Here is a 20,270-nt window from a genome sequence, read left to right as displayed (position 1 = left end):
TCCATGTCCTGTCCCAGCCTAATTTCTATGCGTTTTCAAAAATGAAGGGCCTGTCAGTATGTGGCCAGTCAACCCTCAGTCATTTTTGCTACCTGAGAAGAAGTTATTAGAGAAAGACAAATGTGTTGGGAAACCCAACATCAGCCTCCTGGTGGAGGAGCCTATAAGTGGGTTCAAGAAGATGACTCCCCAAAAACAGCTTCAAAGTCCTCCCCCATTCACACATATCTCCCCATGGCCTCCACAGTTCTAGTAGGCACTTCCTTTCCCGCCTCCCACTTCCAACCTGGCCATCTGATGCCATGAGCGGGCCCACGCCATGAATCTGTCTCCACCCAACAGCACCTGTGAGCCCACCTGCCTGGTCACCAGAAGCATTTACGTGCTCCGTTCGTGCAAGTGTATCCACACGTGCTGAGTTTAAATCCCTGCATTAAAGTATGAAAATAGCAACAACAAAATTTACGTTTCAGAATAAAATAAATTTTATTTGGAAAGTAGCAAGAAAGACATTGACATAAGTAAGTCCAGGAAGTTTTACAGTCAGATGTTCCTGCTGTTCTTGATTATCACCTCCAGCTACAGACTCCAAAGAGGTAAACAGAGTGGAAGCTGCATTTACAGCCCTAAGAAGAAGGCCTCTCACCAGCAGAGTCTCACGCAGGCACTGCTTCCCAGCCTCACTTTCACATTTCCTTTCATCCTGTCTTCTGCTCTTTCTTTCTTCCCTTTATTTCAGAGTTAAAAATATTTCCTCAGGCATTTATGGAAATGAACATGTTCTAGGTAAAATGACCAACGATCTATCACTTTTAATGTTCAGGTCTTTCAGGGACTGGAGCTGACACCTTATCAACATCTATAACATTGTATTTCTTTCAAACTCATTCTGCTGTGGGAGTCCCTGATTTTCAAAAGAATTCATAGACTAACGTCATAAACTCCAGGATTTTGTCATCATTAAAATGAAATAAGCATCGGTGTCAATAGACGCACTAACACCAGCATAGTAGTTCAGAAAGTCTTCTTTTGAAACCTGGAGATAAAAAGTAAGGGGAAGAGAAGGAATAATGTCAAAATACGTCAATTATAGTAGAGCATTTTATGTTCTCCCTGAAATATTTTCTATGGAGTTTGCTTGACCAGGCAAACAGGGTCAGGTAGTCCAGTGGGCCACCTCCTCCTTCCCTTCGAGGGGGTTCTCTGCTGCAGGACATTTTCCAGGGCTGCCAGAAATGCCCTGGCCAGCTACCACTCTCCCAGATGATCATTTTTTTTTTTCCCATTAAAATGAGATCTCTAGAGCTGGACTATTCAACATAGTAGCCACTAGCCACATGTGGCTTTTTAAACTTAAATTTAGGGCCTCCCCAGTGGCGTAGCGGGTTGAGCGCAGTGCTGTGACTGTCCACAGCCTCTGCAGCAGGGGTTCGATTCTTGGCTGGCGCAAGATTCCCACATGGCGCGTCAGGCCTCTCCTGTCTCGCCCGCTGCTCCCCTCAGCAGTGTATTTCAGTTGTCTGCCTATTCTGTTCCCTGCTCTGTCTCTGGTGAATCCTCTCACCCTCCGGCAACTCTGGCCTATACCCCAGCTCTTGTATAAAAAATAAATAAATCTTAAAAAAAAAAAAAAATTTCTTGAAAGTGAATAAACTGAAAACTCACTCACTCCTTGCACTAGCCACACTTCAATGACTCGACAGCCATAGGTGGCTTAGTGGCCGCCGCACGGGAGGACAGACATACAGAACTTTTCCGACATCACAGGAAGTCCTGTGAGGCAGTGCTGCCCTAGGGTGTTCTAGGCATGATTTTGCGATTATTTTTATTTAGGGTAGAGAAATTGATAATATAAGTGAACAGACAAAAAGCCTTTAGGGGAGTGCAGCCCTAACATGCAGAGAGGGACAGAACTAGAGACAGGGGCAGCCAGGAGTGCAGGGTGTGCGGGTGTGCAGGCTCCAAGAGCAGGCTGCAGGGACTCGCCAGCCAGGTAGGGAGGGCTGCAAGCAAGCCTGCAGCTTCTCGACTTGGCCAGGACACGAGTTGGCGTTTCATGGCTGCCTCTGGGCTTCCTTAACTGGGCAATGAAATTAAGGACAAAGATAAACAGAGTCGGCCCCACCCCTTGCGGTGGCACAAGGGGTTAAGACGCAACCTGTGAAGCTCACTGCAGCCACTACAGCACGAGTTCGATCCCCGGTCAGGGAAGTGACCCTCATGGTGCAGCAGACCTCTCCGGGCTCGCCAGCTGCTCCCCGCAGCAGTGTGTCTGTTTCAGTCGATCTGCCTGATCCGTTCCCCTGTTCTGTTCCCCACTCTGTCTCTGGTGAATCCTCTCACCCCCCAAAACTCTGGCCTGTACCCCGGTTCTTGAATAAATAAATCCTTAAAAAAGATACTCGGGACCGGGGGCCTGTGCCGGGGCGCCCCTGTCGCCCCTCGGGTTCGCCTTTGCAATGGTCCCCGGGGCCTTCATGCGGGTCCTGTGGGCGTCCGGCCCTGGGGTCCAGCCCACGCCCCGGAGGCCCCACCCACCGTCCACGCGAGGCCGCTGGGGCGGGCGCCCAGAGCAAATCAACCAAAAAGTGTTTTCGGGTAAAAAGAGAAATATCATATTGTATCCTTAAGTAGTGTCCACGCTCGTCTCCAGGCCCTGCCACAGAAGGAAGACCGTCCGGGCGTTCCTGGCTGCGCACCGAGTCTGCACCCCCAGACGCGAGCCGCGGTGCGTGTTAGCACCTGCTGGCAGCGGCTACGGCCACGTTGACTGTCGACTTGAAGTCCCCCCGCCCCATGCCTTGAGTGCAGGCTCCCAGGGAGCAGACGCCACACGGCGTGGTTTACCCCTCACCGCCCTCCCAGGGTTTACCCCTCACCGCCCTCCCAGGACAGGGGCTACACCTGCGGATGCCGAGTTTAGGAGGCGTTTACATCACCTCACCATTGCCACCGCTAGACGCGCGCCCTCCATGAAGCACTGGGAAGTACTAGGAGCCTGAAAGCCGGGTAGTGAGCAGAGCCTCCCCCGTGGCCTAGCGGGTTAAGGCTCAGTGCTCCGACTCAGCGCTGCTGCGATGGCCTGAGTTCGATACCCGGCCCAGGGAGCCGACCCACCCGCAGGTGCAGAGGGCCTCTCCTCTTGCCCACTGCGCCCCTTAGTGGTGTCTTTCAGTAATGTTCTCTCGTTCCGTGATGTGTGTTCCCTGTGTGTCTCTGCCCCCGTGTGTCTCCCCACCCCCGCCCCCCGTCATCTCTCTCCCCACCAACAAGATGAACTAAGAGGCCAAGTCTAATGGAAGGTAGCATCAGTTAGTCGAAAGAACTGAAAGCTAAGGGGAAGCCCGTCAACGTGGAAGCAAGAACTCACAGCTAAAGTGGAGACAGAGCAAGTGTTTCATCAAACCAATGTTTTCAGCTGACTAATACACACTGCAATACTATCTTTCTTCATTCTTTGATATATTTTAATTCTCATTAAGTGCCCTCTTTAGCCAGAATCGAATGTACTAGCTTCATTTAATTTAGATGTATTCCACATATTGGAGCTGATAAAAAGGAATATAGCAGCTTCCATATGGTGGGAACTACCAAGGACGTTCCCTTACTTATCCTTTGTGTAGGGGATGGCATTAGATAGTTTTAGGCAGAATTTGAAAGCTAACCCCTGGTCTGTTTCCACCAGTGTGTAGTCTCCTTATCTGCCTGGCAGAGAGAGTCAAGCCCTAAAAAAACCCCACCACTCTCAATGTCATATATTGCATTTCTGTACTTTTTGGCTCACATAATAAATGTTGGGATGTGTATATAAAAAAAAATAAAGAATCATCCCCTAATTTCCATTTTCCTCCCTTTAGCCTCCCTGTTCCTAGTACCAGCACAGAATACTACTATTCCCCACAGTTCCAAAAACTGTTATAAATGTTTTGTGGGCAATTGCAATTTGTTCTTGTAAAAGAACATGGTGGCACAGTGGGTTGAGCTCAGTGCTGCGAAGCTGTCCACAGCTTCTGCAGCACAGGTTCAATTCCCGGCTGGCCAGGGAGATACCCACATGGCGCAGCAGACCTCTCCTGTCTCACCCACTGCTCCCCTCAGCAGTGTTTCTGGTCCGTCTGCCTGGTAAATCCTCTCACCCTCCCGCACCTCTGGCCTATACCTCGGTTCTTGTATGCATGAATCTTTAAGAAAATAAATTAATTGGGCCTCCCCTGGTGGTGCAGTGGTTGAGTGCGGGTTGCGAGGCTGCCCGCAACCTCTGCAGCACCAGTTCGATCCCGGGCCACCGGCGAGGGTCCCACAAAAAAAAAAAAAGAAAATTAATTAAATAAAAACATGGAAGAGTACAATTTGAACAGGGTCTTATCATTTCAAAGAAGAAATTTCATCACTTGTAACTGCACCATCACAAAGGTAACATTTTCAAATGTTCCAAAAGCATCACAGAGGAGAGGTAAACAGTTAAAGAAGCAAGATGTGTAACATAACTAATAAGAAGAAACACATGTTGGAAACACATTAAAACTGCAATAGAAAAGCTAAATTAACTCTTCTACAAGAGAACCTAATGTTTCAAACCTTACAACGAAGAAATTCTGTGAAATTAGAACTACGGAAATGACAAGGTACAGTCTGATAATGTGACAAAATGACAAGGTCAGTGTTATAAATTAAACTATAATATTGTAGCTCACATACACCTCAACCTGCTTCCTAGAAGTTATATCTTAACTGTCATCACTAAGACAAGTCCTTGCATTTTAATGCACATGTACCTTACCACTAGGAGCAAGTATAATTCTCAATGAAATATTTTAAAATTTATATCACAGACTACTTAAAATTTGGCTTTATAAAACATTGTTTTGGAGCATCAATTTCTATTCAATTTCTATTTTAAAAGACTGTTAAGATATACATAAAGAAACCTCACTCTCTAGAAAATAGTTTGTGTTACAGTTATGCAAATAAAGTATTGTCAGCTCACGATTGACCTAGAATTATTTGAAAAGATATGTGGTAATTTTTTTGACTACCATACTAATTTATATGTGTTGGGGCACAGGGGAAAATTTCCCCCACCCCTTCTGGGTTCTTCTAATGGACAAATTAACATCAGATGCATTAGTAGGAGGAAAAACTAAAATTTAATAACATGTGTATGAGAATTTACATCTGTAAATTCTAGAGAATAATGGAGCAGACTAGGGATATTTATTCTACATTTAGGGACTAGAAGTGTCAAGAAAAGAGAAGGGGAGACTTCATATGACAGACAAGAAGGAGGTTACCTCATCTTTAAGAGCAAAGATGATATTCTCCAACAGGACGGACATGTTCACTGATAAACTTACAACTGGCAATGAAACCCTCCAAAACTATATTCTTCTAGGTCATGAAAGGGGCGGGGGGAAGCAATAGCTTCTTAGATTAAGGAAGGGCAAGACTCAGGCAAGAAAAGAAGCTTCTCCTCAGCCCCCAGGGTCCTTACTGCTCTCAACTCAAAATAATCTGCAGTCTTTAAGTAGTGGTAAGAGACCTCCCAAAGCACACAGGGTCTTTGCTCACCTGGAGTTTCAGCATAAAGGTAACAGGAGGCCTACCCTGGTAACTGATAACAATGAAAAAAACAAACCTACCTGTCCTTTTCAGGAGACAAACCACACACATCTCCAAATATCCTTAAAACAAATGATACATATATAAATATAGGTAGGCACAGCCCTTATAATCTTCTTTACATAGTGACTTGCTTAACCACCTTTTTTTTTTTTCAGTATATGCAAAACAAAAGTAAATTTTCACTCAAACCTTTCTAAATGAGTTCATTGAATGGAGCTTGAATTAATGTTGATTCACCAGCTACACATCGCAACTTCAAAGATAATCTTAAGTAAATGGATGTTGAATGCTATTACCAAATGAGATTTTAGGCATGACTAAGTATAAAAGTTGTGGAAAGGTATTTTATTTCCTGGTTTCCTTGGAAACCAAAAGAATGATCTGGGTTTCCTAAGGTAATCCTGACATTTGATAATACTCTGCATTTGTGCAGCATTTTATCCCATCAAGATGGAAGCCGCTGACACTCCCAGTCACCTGGAGCAGTATGCACTCTGCCATCTGTCATTTTCTTTCAATTGCAGGTCCCTTTCTGTTCTAAGCTCTCCCAGAGCACTGACTGTCATCTGTTCCACATGTGACCCGAATGTTTCTAGGAGAAAAGCAACTCAAACCTTTCAAGCTTAAGATCAAGATGTTTCTAGAATAAAACTCAGCCTCTGAATGCCAAGTGTTAGGTCAGGAAAGAAAAGGTTGCTCAAGTCTTCAATAACAGAATTACAAGCTATGTACTCAGACCTTGCTTCAAATTTCAGGAGTTTGAGCTCTGAGGCTCAGGGTTTCTTGTAAATGTATGACGAAGTCTAGAGCAGAAGGAAATTGGAGATGAGCGATATTTCAATCGTCACTGTAATATAAAAGTGGATGTGACCCTCTGCACATTTGAGCTGCTGACCACAATCCCAGTGATGGAAGCAAGAATATAGACAAGACAACCATGTTCCCCACAGAAGTTTGGTGAAATAGACGTTGCATCGATGGTGTTATGAAGGCACAAAGGAAATTATCCAGTACCCCTCTGGGTTTTTGTAGGCTGGCAAACAGACAGATTAATAAGAGAAAAAGCCGAAAGGACATTTAATAATAACCTGTATGCCTCCTGTCTACACGGCAGAGACTCAGCAGGACTGAGTAACTTGTTCACACGGCTTCAGATGTCATCTTAAATAGCTTAGTTAAGGCAGAACTTTGGAGGGAAGAATGGAAAGTTAGTTAGGGAGGTCACCAAGGAAGACGCAGTAGACAATACATGCGGATTAAATTCTGCCTTCTCCACTGCAAAGAGATAGATTAGGTCTTCCTGGTACCTGGGCTTAAGAGGATTGCTTATAAATATCTTTTTCAAAAACAATCTTCATGCAGTTTTCAGAGCTCCTCCCATGCAATTAACCTTTTGCCAAAAAAGACATATTTTGGGGTCACAGACTTTTGCTTCCCCCCCCCCAGTTTTCAATGGCAGCTGGAACATTTGCAATACTCCCCAGACATAATAAATAATTTCCCATTAATGAAGACGGAGAGGAATCTAGAATGAAAGAAATTAGGTCATTGCATTTCAAGATGGTCTTTTTATGATGCAATATACCCTCCTGGTAGTTGCTCAGTCCACTTTGAAAACCACAGCTACTCATATTTTCAGTGAGATTCACTCCTAAAGAACATCATCCACTATATTTTGCTGAGGGAAAATACTGCTCTGGCGAAGCAGGTGTGAGAATAAGACAAGAAGGTCATGCTATTCTCAGAGAGGAAGAGCTGTTTCACCACAACCTCTCACCACACCAACTGAGATGGCAAAAAGAATTCTTCTCACACAGCACTATTCTCAGAATCCCCATCAATCATTTGTTTATATTTCTTTCAACAGATTTCACCCAGCATCTGTTTTAAAACAAGTCATTTTAGGAAATTAAGGTGGTGATGGGGAGGGGGTTAAGTTATTATTATAATGAAAGAACCAGCTGCCTCTATCAAGATTATATATTTTGTCCTATTAACAACTTGGAGAAGTAAAACTGTGTTAATAACATTAGCTTTAAAAATGATCAATTACATGAAAATAATTTTATGTGACAATCAAACACCCGTGGCGTCTTTGTTTTTCCTTGAGTCATAAGCAGTTCTAAAATTCAAAACTTTGCGGCTTTATTCCACAAGATTTAATTTTAAAGAACAGCCTGTGATTTCCAGGAAAGTCAATCTGTTGATTAATCTGGAAAATTGGAAGTTGTGAGGTATTCAATTCCATGCCCAAAACACATGTGCAAAAAGTATACTACTCAGAGGGTGGTATTAGGATTTCGTGAAGAATGAGTAGATAGGCACCACACACCAACCAAGAATGCATTTGGCTAATTTAAGTACTCCACTTGATTAAACATCAGCAGAACGGATTGCATCTGTGAGTAGTCTGATGAGGGCTGAATCATTACCTGCTTGTACTCTCATGACTCAATGAAGTAATCCACGTTGGCCAAGGGAAATGAAGGTCCAAAGATATGCCTCCTAGATAGAGGGAGATTTTCTTGAATTGTCTTGATAAACTGCCTACATTTATAAAATTTACTTCACCATTCCCCAGTCAGCAGATACATGAAGGACCCAAAGTGTCCTTGACTTCCGAAGCTGAATGAAACACAGAAAGGGGAGATTCATTCAGTGCTCACCCTCCTTGTCAACCTGCTTTCTGATTTCTTAACAGTAGGCTGAAAATTTGGTTGAAAGCCTCTGGTTTTGCTTGCATGTTTTCTAGTCCATCATGCTAACACCACCGCCTAGAATGGCTCATGGCATATAGAGATGGCTCAGTAATTAATTATTCATGGCATGGATTTTCACTATAAAGCAATCATATCAAAGGAGCAAAGCCAATCTGCAGCCTACTTGGAAGGGACCCAGCTCTGCCTTAAAATCTGCCATGATAGTATGAATCATGACTCCAGGCTTGTCACTAAGCCACAAAGAACGAGTGCTGTCCTCCAGAGCACCATCTGGGCCTGGGAAGAAATCCTATCAAGGTCTGATTAACTGCGAAAATCAGCCCCACAGGCTGGCTGAATGAATTCTGCCTCAGCCAAGAATTTAAAATGTGCATCTTAGGTTTCATAGTTGTGCTCCACAGGGCATCCAGGAAGGATGGTCACCAATTCTTAACAGCAGCTAAGACAAGGTCTCCTCCCTAAGTTTACCTTTTGGGGGAGTTAGAACCCCAAATTCTGTGTGGTTATTGATGACTCATTCTAACCAATCCTGATTCCCAGAATCAGGATTTTTATCTACATTTTTCCTGTTTCCTAGAAAGTTGCAAATTTCTTCCTCTTTTCCTTGACAACTTTTATTGCCTATCTGGAGGTCTAGAGGCAACAGACAAATCACTCCCAAGGGTTGTTTTGGAGACCTTTTATTGGATGTGATCTCCTGCTCTAAGTGTTTAATTTCTAAAATGCAAGTGGAGTAATGTTTAAAGTGTATAAATTACAAAATTAGAAACTATATGCAGAAAATATTAGAAAAATGATTTCTTTAATGACTTTCTTTGTTCTTCCTTCTGGTGCTAGAGTGAATAGATCTAAACAATGAGCAATTTCTGACTAGGTCAGATAAAACTCAGAGTAGGAATGGAGTGAGCTTTAACCATCAGGTCATTAGATTTTGCTTAAAGAATCTGAGAAGGCTTCAGTGGTATCCTCACATAAGCCCAGAATCTAATCTGCTAGAAAAAGATAACTTAACGTGAGCAAAGACACTGTGATGCCCAGATTATCTGAAATCTGATAGCAGTGCCCCAATTAGACAGGAAGCAAAGGGTAACTGGGGAAGGCAAAGCTAATAGCTATAGCCTAGTCCTTGTTCAAAATCACATGCTAACTCTATGGCCCCAATTAAGCAATGACATGAATCATACCCAGAATCAAAACCCAAATCTATCTAGTGCAGTGGGCTTGAACCTTACCAGGTCCAGGAAACTGGGGACCTTTCCCCAGTTTCTTCATATTGTATTCTGTCATTCTATATCATTTCTACATAGTTTTTCTTCATAATATTTGGCAACTTTTGACCTGCCAATCTCTATATAAGTCTAGGTAGTAGATCAATGGAAAACAAAATTTCTGTATTTCATTTCTGAAAATTTAAATTTCCATAATATAGGGGTGCGCCCATCTTCAAGAAAAAGCATCCTTTTCAGTCCATCACCAGGGTGAGAGTTTAGCTCCTGAACAATAAACAAACTGTCCTTTTTAATGACTGCTATGATTCCTCTCTGGAAACACTTGTTTTCACAAATTTTAATCAATATATTCTAATCTCAACAGTCCCAGGGGAACTGGGACTGTGGGAAAAAAACTAACGGAGTTGCTACAAAATGTGGCTAGTGTGTTCTGACCTGAAATCCAGAGTTGCCTAAATACATACCCTAAAAAGAACCATGACACCGTTTGAAGCCCATAAACCTCAGGGCCAGGGCAGCCAAGGACAGAGGTAACAAAAAGGACAGTAAAAGGGCAGATTGGCCATTACCTCAGCACCATGACCCGAGGGTTAGTGGTTGCATTTTCATCTCTAGCCCCAGACAAAGAACACACAGAGCTGTAGTTTCAAAATCTGTGTTCTAGACGCTGAGGCTGCCTTTGCTTAGAAGGCTTTCCTGGGGAGATTCTCACACATCAATAATATGCAGCCAAAACTCAGAACTAGGAAGAGAACATTTTGAGGCATGAAATGTCAAAATGAAAGATCTGCTTTGAAGTATATTTGTGACCCTAGTCCATGTCACCCCCAACCTCCTTGCATTGCTGGGAACTTCAACATGATTGACCAATGACAGGGAGAGGAGCCATAAATAACCAGGCAAAGGCTTGCCAGTATGGTCTGCCCACTCCCAGGGTAAAATGTCCCCCATAAAAATCTTGAGAAGAGCACAGCCTCAAACTTTAACCACAGAAACAATTTGAATGGTCGTGGTTCTACAGCTCAAAGAAATGACCTTCAGATTCACTTAAAATGACCCCCCAAAAAAGTCATTTTAAATGTCTTTGACAAACCATGGGTTCCTAAACCATGGGGAGAAAACTCAAAATCAAGTTATGGAAACTGAAACTAACATGTAGTCTTTTTCTAGTTCCCAAATGGGAACTGAAGCACTTAAAGATGAGCAATTGGTCATAAAAATGGACAACATAGCCTCCCATCTGGAGGTGGGCCATCTTACTGGAGGTAGAGAAACACTAGGTGCATGGGTGGGGAGCCTACTTAAAATATTCAAAGTTTCATTAATAATAACCAGGGAAACATTTACTATATCAACCTGGCTCTAGGAGTTTTACAGTTCTCATTTTAATTCCAACTTTATAGCTAAGGAAACAACCTCAAAGAAGTTGTCATAATGAACTTAGCTTCTGTATTTCTCAGTAAATGCAATGAATGCTGACGTGGGACAGACATTGGGATGAGCAGGAAAGCAATACAATCCTAGTTTTGAGCTGATGTTTAATCATGTGGAGCCACGTGATTGTGCCCAAGTCCCTGGACCCCAGGTCATACATTTAGAGTTTCCAGGCGGTTCTCATCATGACGATGAAATACACATCGGTGTCGATGGACGCGCTCACCCCTGCATAGTAGTTCATAAACTCCTCCGGGGTCACCTGCAGTGGAAAAGTCAGAAACAAAAGCGAAACTTTGCTTTTCAACATTTCAGTCGAGGCCCATCTCCAGTACTGGGAAATGGAAAGGATATTTCAATCAAAGAGATTTTTTAATGACCACAGCTGGAGAACAAGTCTAAAACAGGAGAGTTGTAAGTGCAGGATTCTGGTAAGGAATGGCACAGGGGAGAAGAGGTAGAAAGTCTTGGAAATTTTCAATCAACCTACACAGGAAGTGAGATACTGGTTCTCCTCTTTCTTGAAGAGCACACCTATCTGTTCAGATAAGTGAGAGAAACTCAGAATTAGAAACAAGTGTTCTTTGATTGTCGTTCATACTGTCTTTCTGTGACACATGTGGGAAAAAAACATCTTGTGTCCTTCCTTCTATCAGGAGAATTAATGTTTTACTTTTCAAAGAAATGGAGCTCTGTCCTGTGGGTAAGAAACAGATTTCTGATTAAACGTTCTTTGGCTTTATGCCTTTTAAAGACACAGTAAGTAAAAGATGGTAACCCCTATTGCAAGCCCCCCTTTCCTCCTACCCGAGTTGTCTCCCCCAGTTCATGCTTGTAACTTCTCTTCGGATTATCGACTAACGTGCTTGCCTATGCTAGGTTTTACATGACATTACTTTTTGATGGAAAGAGAAATAGTTATCAGCCTTATGTTTTCACAGGTGTAGGTGATATGGACACACCAACCCACCATTTTGGCAGTTGAATCAGAAAGCAAATGGTTTCTTATCTGACTGCTCTCTCTAACCAGTCAATTTAGCCAAAAGCATAGCCCTGCTTATATGTGAGGACACAGATACCATAATGACAACTGTTTTGGAAATTTATTGTTTTCTTGTTAGCTCTCAATTTTCAGAATCATGAGTAATTTTAAAAATCACAAAGTACAATCTATAAATAATTCAAAACCTCTTTCTAGCCCTTAATAGCAAACTCCTCTCCCACCGAGTACCTACCTGCTCCCTAAGAATCACATGAGTTGATTGATACACTTGCCTTTTTTGCTAAAATTACAAATGAATCCACTGTTCTCTCCTGTACCTGCCTCTCCTCTCCCTCTACCCCAAATCGTGAAAAGCAGTAGGAAGAAAGTCATTGGACTGAGTTAACAGTTGAGCTATATTTATTCAGTGACTTGGAAGTAGAAATAAATAATATGTGCATAGTTGTTGCTAAAATCAGAATAGCATTAATACTCTTTTTTATTTATTTTTGTCCTCCTTTGGATTTCCCAATCAGCATTAAACCTGATCTGGTGCGTCTCCCTGGTGGTGCAGGCAGCTGAGTGTAGCACTGTGAAGATGTCCGTAGCCTCTGCAGTGCCAGTTCGATCCCTGCCATCCTCAGAGCAACCCACATGGTGCAGCAGACCTCTCCTGTTTTGCCCGCTGCTCCCCTCAGCAGTATATTTCGTTAGTCTGCCTGTTCTGCTTCCCACTCTGTCTCTGGTGAATCCTCTCACCCTCCCGTGCATCTGGCCTGTACCCCGGTTCTTGTGTAAATAAAAAAATAAATCTAAATAAATAAATAAGCCCAATCTGGAAGTCGGACTACGTAAAACTAGATGTCATAGCTAATATATTTATTTGGCCATTTCAGGAAAGGCCATCAGTTATTCTTGGAGAAGTATCAGCTTATTTCCTGACACTCAACTGGCTTGAATCACAAATTCTATGCTTCCCCCCATAGCTTTGCCCTCATCATGGTAAATCACTCTTTCAATATTATTATTTCATCATTTTATTTGACTTTAGAAAACATGAGAGAATGAACCCCCTTTCTTTTGGCAGGACTCTTGACTGTGCTACCTTTAATTGACTAAGTATATGTTATATACAGGAAGGGTGTGAGAAGAGGGATAATGAAGAGCTCTGAGTCATGATACAGAATACAGTCCCTTTTTCTCAACTCCAGACTGATATGAAAATCATAAAATAAGTTTAGGTTATCTATATATATTCAGTAGTATACCTAAAATATTTATAATTATTTAAAATTGTCTGCAGGGGCCTCCCTGGTAGCACAGGGGTTAAAGTCTCAGTGCTATCAAGCTATCGCCAGCCACTGTGACCTAAGTTCAATCCCCAGTCAGGGAGCTGACCCACATGGCACAGCAGACCTCACTTGTCTCACTCGCTACTCCCCTCAGCAGTGTATTTCAGTAGATCTACCTGTTCAGCATCCCACTCTGTCTCTGGTGAATCCTCTCACAACCTCCCATCCCCGCACCTCTGGCCTACACCCCAGTTCTTGTATGCATAAATAAATATAAATAAATCTTTTTTTAAATTAAAAAAATAAAATCGTCTACATGAAATAGAACTAATATCCCCTCAAAAACTCATATATCCTAAAATATTTATTTTAAAATTTTGTCATTTTAAAATGATATAAATATATGAAAACTTCAGAACCTAGATTTGAAAAAAAAAATAAAAAGATGTGAAAGTGTCACTCAACTGGGGCAGGTAGGAGGCAGGGGGTTAGAGATAGGCCCAGAGGGAGAAAAGGTACTTCACACATTCTTTGACCACTCTCATACTGCCATCTGATAATTTCTGAACTGAGGGGAGCGTGTGGAGGACAGGGCTTATCACCTCCAGTTCCATGGCTGCTGTAAACCCCAGTAACTTTATGACTACTTGAGAGATCAGTTTGGTTATCAGAAGTTCATAAATTTGAACATCATCCTTGGCTAAGAAATAGGCAGACTTTCTTGGCTTATTCTAAATCTTATCTTATTTGAATGTCAACTATATTTTTTAGCCATTTTAAAGCCTTAGGCTTTAAGAGTAGCTGTACTTCACCATGAGACATTTTAATGTATAAAACAAGGTTATTTGAAAAAGATAAAGTGGGGGTTAATTACTCCTTTTTAGAAAGAGAGTTTCTTTCCATCCATCATTCCTTGTGCATTTAAAGTATTTAACGTACAAAAGTTGACTAACACATCACTTTATCACTTTTCAGAAATATTTTCGCTATGTCTAATAAATGAGATATTCCTATAAAGCCTTTAGCACGTGCCCAGAAGCATCAGTATTCAATACATATTGCCCAGATTCATAATTATGCTAAATGAGTTTCATGTGCATATTTAATAATTAAAAACAGGCACTTCTGAATCTTTCAGAGACAAGGATCTCAATCAAGTATGAATGTGATTAAGAGTCATCTGGGACACTTATTAAAATTGTAAATCTGTAATAATCTGTAAAACTGTAAATCCACCCCCCAAAGTTGTATTTTGTAGTGCTGCTGTGTAGGCAGCAACCAGCATTATCACTACATCCCCAGGACAGTGACCACACACAGTGAGAGCTGATATTAACACGGGGTTAGTGATATTCGAGTGACATCAGATGCTGTAACTGCTAAAAACCCCAAGAACCTTTATGAGTATTTGGAACTTAATGTGGCCTCTTAAGATAAATGTCAAAAAGAATGGGGGGTGAGAACCTTAAATCAGCTGAATCACAACAACTGGCTACTTTGACTGGGGTTAGAGAAAAGGACAGCTGAGGTTTCCCCTGGCAAGGAGGAGGAACCACCTGCAGAAAGGAGGCAAAGAGGCAAATGTACCCTGGGATCCCTTGTAGAGCTGGGCTAATTTGGGGAAATGGCAGTTGACTATTTTTCCACCACCATCTCAGAAATCAAAGGCCAACAATATTGGAAGAAAACATACTTTCTGTTATTTCTGTCCCTAAACATTTGGCTGGTCTACAGAATCAAGTACTTCCTTCCCTGGCCACACACACACACTCATTTTAATCTACCTCTGCAACCCCCTCAGGCTGAAATGAAGGGTATTTCTCTGTCCCTGGCAGGAAAATGTCAGCAGAAAGTAAACAAAGATTCCCCCTTCCCAACCCCTGGCCCCTTGTTACTAGGTCTTTCATGAAATTTCATGGAAAAAAAAATTGAGGGAAATTTCCTTTAAAAGGGGGAGCCTTGTATACTCTTCCTATCACCATCATGTCTTCCTCTGCTTCCTGACCTATTAATCTTTCCTGAGTGACTAAGGCCTAGGAGTAATACTGCCCCAGGTTCTGCTGCTGTTGAAGGAGGAAACACCCTTCCCCATCATCATTGCCTGCAGGTCACCTAATAGCAGATCTGGTTCTGGGTTAAAGGTTCATTTATGCTTACAAATAAAGAGAGGAGACATTTCGTCTCAGCCTAGATCACACAGTTATGGAGGTATACCTTCTCATCTACCAACTACATTTACAATTTGAAGACCCAGTTAATGGCGACAGGATGGTTCTTTTTGTTCTTAAGTTCGATGTGGTTTAGAAATGCAAGTTAATTTCAAAATCTACTGAATATTAAATCAGAGCAAATTCTGTTATCAGTCATTTCTTTTACCAGAACTTCACATAAATGACTGTTCCACATGGCAAAATGCTAATAAGTGATACTCCTAAATACAAAAGACATTGCAACATCCTGAAATGCCTTGTGAATTATGCTCAAAGTATTGAATTATGGTCTCATTTTAAAATTAAATATGTCTTATGATAGTCTAACTCACTCTAGAGACTAGCTGTGTACAGTAAATATAGTTGCCATGGCATGCAATGTTTCATCAAGACATCATATTCTCCAGGTGATGGTATTTAGCTGTAAATGAATCACCTACCAACACTCGTGCACATGCACACACAGATTCTCTGGCTTTAGCTCTCAACTTTCTAAAGAGTCACTAAGGAAATATTTTACTTCTATCGTAATTAATATAGTGTAAGTATCTTTTAAGGCTTTGGACTTATTTCCCATTTGTAATTACAAATAAGAAAAACATTTCACTTAGATTAAACTCTCTTACTTACCAAACCATCTTTGTCATAGGGTGAATCAAAGTTATCCAGAAATTTCCTGAATACTTGCTCCTCTGACCATTCTCCATTTTGGTACTTTGGGTGGTGTTTTGCATTATACACCTCCCGGAGGTCTTCAATTGTTATAACGCCATCTCCAGTCTTGTCTAACTTTCTAAAAGCTTGCATAATTACCTCTTTTCTGGCTCTGGACATTGGAGGCTGGGTAAATAAAAAAACACATACACAGACATGCAAGCAAATGAGCTTTATGTGTGTCAAAGTGATGGCATAGTCCCCACAGCGCTGCAAAATGGTTGATGTGCCATTAGATAATCTAGAGTTGGATCGCTCCATAAAGTTCTGAAATCTGCTCTCAATCTCCTGCCCATCCCCTCCACAGTGCACTAACATCCTCTAAGAAAAAAAAACCCAAATAAACAAACCTCAAAATAGCCAACCCAAGCTAATCGAAAGCCAACCCTGGCAGATATACGGACTCAAGGGGCCGCTTACTCTTAATGTGAGAAGAAATTCATTGAAGTCTATGGTTCCACTCCCATCCTTATCAAACCTCTGGAAAAGCTCTTCTGCCTCTTCCTTTTCCATGACCACAGCATAATCATTTAACCCTTTCACAAATTCCTTGAAATCAAGGGTTCGGTTGTTGTTGTCATCCATAATTCGAAATACTCTGAAGGAAATACGCACATGCAAGAAGAAAAAACCCACAGAGAACAAGGTGTAAGCATAAACATTCAAAAAGAAAACCACTTGCAAGTTTTTTCAAAGTATAATATAGAAGTTTAAGATTCTTCGCTCTATCCTCCTTCCAAAATTGGAGGGCCTCACCCAGCTGCTCATAAAAGTAAACCAAACTTTAAAAATGTACTGTATGATTCTAATTCTATGGCATTTTGTAAAAAGCAAAACTACAGAGGTAGGTAAAATTTAAGGGGAAGGAGGGAGAGGCAAGGTGGAGCACAGGGGATTTTTAGGGCCATGAAACCGCCATGATATTATCATGGTAGAGACAGGACCTGCATTTGCTAAAGCCCATAGAACTTCACAGCCCAAAGAGTGAAACTTAAAGTATATACAAGTTTTAAAAAATACATATTTAGGAGGCCAGGGGACCCCAGGAAAGAATACAGACAATGGGAAATCTAATTTCACTACAAACTTTTGAATAATCTCACTGACGAGAAGGTAGACAGTGTTAGAAATAAATGGTCTGTAAGAGTTCTCTGAGGCCCCTTTTATAAGGACACCAACTCTATTCTTGAGGGCCCCATCCTCAGGACCTAATTACCACCGAGAGGGGATGAAGAATTTTGTTTTGTTTAATTTTGTTTAGGACAAGACCTCCCTAGAGATACTCACTGGGTAGCTGATTAGTTAGCTGGTTAGCTAGTGTCCTTCATGAAAAAAGAAAAGATGGTGGTGCAAGGGGGTTAAATCTCAGCACTACGATGCTCTCAGCAATCACTACAGCATGAGTTCGATCCTCAGCCAGGGAGCTAACACATGGCACAGCAGACCTCTCCTGTCTCACCCGCTGCTCCCCTCAGCAGTGAATTTCAGTCAGTCTGTCTGTTCTGTTCCCCACTCTGTCTCTGGTGAATCCTCTCACTCTCCCACGCATCTGGCCTATACCCTGGTTCTTGTATGCATGAATAAATAAATCTTAAAAAAAGAAAAGATTTAAATAGCAGTAAAACATTTGGAGCTCAGGAGAAGACTTTATGACAAAGTCAGGAGTGGGCAAGATACTATCATCTCTTTTGCCCCTGGATTTTTCAATCTTCAAGGCTTCATGAGTCTTAAAGACAGTGAGTCTTGAAGGCTCACTATCAGGACAGGACTTAGCTAGCGGCTGAAGCAATCTCAGGGGGTAGGCAACTATTTACTGTGCAACAGGCACTTCCAGTGCCCCAGGCCATGAGGGACACATGACTGCCTGAGAGAGAACTCCAGGTTCTGCAATCATGTCTAAGTCACTGTTCCTTCCTTTCTCTCCAGAAGTCATAGCCCCAGGGAGTGTCTCTCTCATCCTGCCAGAAATCTCTAGAACCTGGGCATATTGCTCTCTTCACCTCAACTCATCCCAGAAACTACACTCTCTTCTAGCAGACATGGGCCTTGCTGAAACTGACAACAAAAATTGTCACACAGGACCAGAAATTCATTTCTCCAAGACTCTGCATTTTGCAAATAAGGAACGACAACCAGAAGGAAGTGATTTGCTCAAGTCTCACCTGGGCACAGAGTCTCACCTGAGCACACGCGACCTGTCTCCATGGTCCTACCTGCCAAGTCCTTTGATGCCCGCGGAGCCCCTGGCCAGGCACTGCAGTCGGAGCCTCTCAATGGGGTCGGTAGCCTTGGAGAGCTTTTTCTTGGCCTGGATCGCCATCTCTCGGTCATGGCGCGCTGTCCCTGCCATCTGAAGGTGAACCCACAGCACATTAGCAGAGCTCAGCCCTCCCGGCCTACCTCTGGTTGGGCAGGGTGACAGCAGCCATGTGGAGAAGGAACTTTACAGCGCATTCTATCCTTCATTTTCCAAGAAAGGTCTCAAACCTCCCAGAATTCCAATTGTTAGCAATGCCACTTGTGTGCCTGGCCTATTTATTCCTCGCTTAGCCATCCTGAGCACATCTGATCTCATCAACCTGGACAACAGCTTTGAATACACAGCCCTTCCCAATATGCTCTGGCCATTCCCAAACCCTCTACCCCCATAAATATGAGGTCCCATTTCCCTAATGACCTCTTTTTGAGACTTTTCATGCTGTATTTTTTCCTTTGGAATTTCCCATAATGCCTTTCAATACACATTAAATATGCTCCTTTTTAATGAAAGGGATAATTTTTGTGGCCTCTCTCTTGTCTGAGATTCTCAACCCTTGGGCCTTAATGGTTCTTGCCAGTAACTAGTATGTTTTCCTTAATTAATAGGTTCCTGTCCATTAACACCTAATTAGGTTCTCAAGACAAAAAAAAAGTAATAGACACACTCTCTCTCTCTCGATAAATATATATATATATATATATATTTCTCTACAGTTTGGTTCTATATCTTAAATAATCAGATATGGGAGATAGGGTAGATGCACCTCTGAGAGGTCAGTGTGCAGCCAACTCCTGCAACAGTTTATATTCTGAGAACCCACACAAGAGAGGAAAGAGCGCTGGACTGGAAGTCTGGAGACCCGCATTCTAGTCTAATTCATGATCCCACTTGAGAGAATCTCGGGCCTCTGGTCCCTCTTCTTTTGTTAAATGGAAGGATTGGATTAGATGATCTTGCAGGTGCATCCTTGCTCCAAAAGGCACGAATTCCCATAGAGGCATTCTAGAAGCAACTTATTTATGTGAGTTGTGAATGAAAGGGGCAAGAGGACTTGATGGGTATGCAGAGAACAGCATTCAAGATGCAGGGGAAATGGTTAGGACAGATGGGTCTTGAATCAAGGGCTCCCCCACTGGTCAAATGCTGGCGCTTCCATTGAGGGCCCAGTGGGGAGGGGATTTTTTAGCTGCTCCTCTCCTGTGCAAACACTAAAAAGCCTCCCCCACCCCCAATGCCGACACACACACACACACACACAGAGTTCTCATTTTTTAGCTTTAGAGAAAGGAACTCACATAGAAAACTGAGACCACAGGCGATAATTTAGGGGTGAACATGTTCAACTGACTCATGTCCTATAGAACTCCCAAGGGTCAACTGTGGGTTTGTTTGGGGGAAAAGGCTGTCCTAAAGCTAATCCCATACAGGCTTCGTGGACTCCACCCCCACCCCAGGCCAAAGCCAAAGACACTGGGAACTCCAAATCCCATCCCCACCAAAGGGAAGGTGGCTGGGACCTGAGGGTGGGGTTAAGCAGCCAGCTGGATATAAAAGGCAGACACGTGGGCTTTGGGGGTCCCCCATTTTGGCAGCTCTGAGAGTGACTTTGGGTTTCCAGGTCGGCGGATCGGGTAGGACGCATTAAAGACTTTATTTCCCTATTTTCTCCCTGAGTTGTACATTTTCCTTCTTTCCTTTTCCCTTGTAAATAAACCTCTTATTAACCTTTTGTGGGTGTCTGTAGTGGAGTATTCATAAGTCCCTTGTAAGCGCGCAGGTAAGGACCCACAGCCAGGAACCCGTTCAA

General features: G+C 42.5%; 1 protein-coding gene across 2 annotated transcripts in view; it reads right to left on the bottom strand.

The window, feature by feature from the left end:
• Positions 1 to 474: 474 nt before the first annotated feature.
• CAPSL (calcyphosine like) overlaps positions 475 to 20,270 on the bottom strand; it is a 31,633-nt gene continuing 11,837 nt past the window's right edge. The window contains exons 2-6 of one of the 2 annotated variants that reach the window (XM_037529723.2): positions 18,417 to 18,553; positions 16,624 to 16,801; positions 16,120 to 16,329; positions 11,164 to 11,267; positions 1,007 to 1,036 (exon numbers count right to left, since the gene is read on the bottom strand). In XM_037529723.2, coding sequence (XP_037385620.1) covers positions 11,166 to 11,267; positions 16,120 to 16,329; positions 16,624 to 16,801; positions 18,417 to 18,553 — 627 coding nt within the window. In that variant the 3' untranslated portion in view covers positions 1,007 to 1,036; positions 11,164 to 11,165. Of the gene's footprint in view, positions 1,037 to 11,163; positions 11,268 to 16,119; positions 16,330 to 16,623; positions 16,802 to 18,416; positions 18,554 to 20,270 lie in introns of both variants that reach the window. The other variant, XM_037529724.2, reaches the window with a different exon arrangement.

Source organism: Talpa occidentalis, unplaced genomic scaffold, assembly GCF_014898055.3.
Source record: "Talpa occidentalis isolate TD23 unplaced genomic scaffold, MPIMG_talOcc4v2.1 talOcc4.6, whole genome shotgun sequence".
Taxonomy (NCBI): Eukaryota; Metazoa; Chordata; class Mammalia; order Eulipotyphla; family Talpidae; genus Talpa; species Talpa occidentalis.
This window is presented reverse-complemented; position numbering and strand designations above follow the sequence as displayed.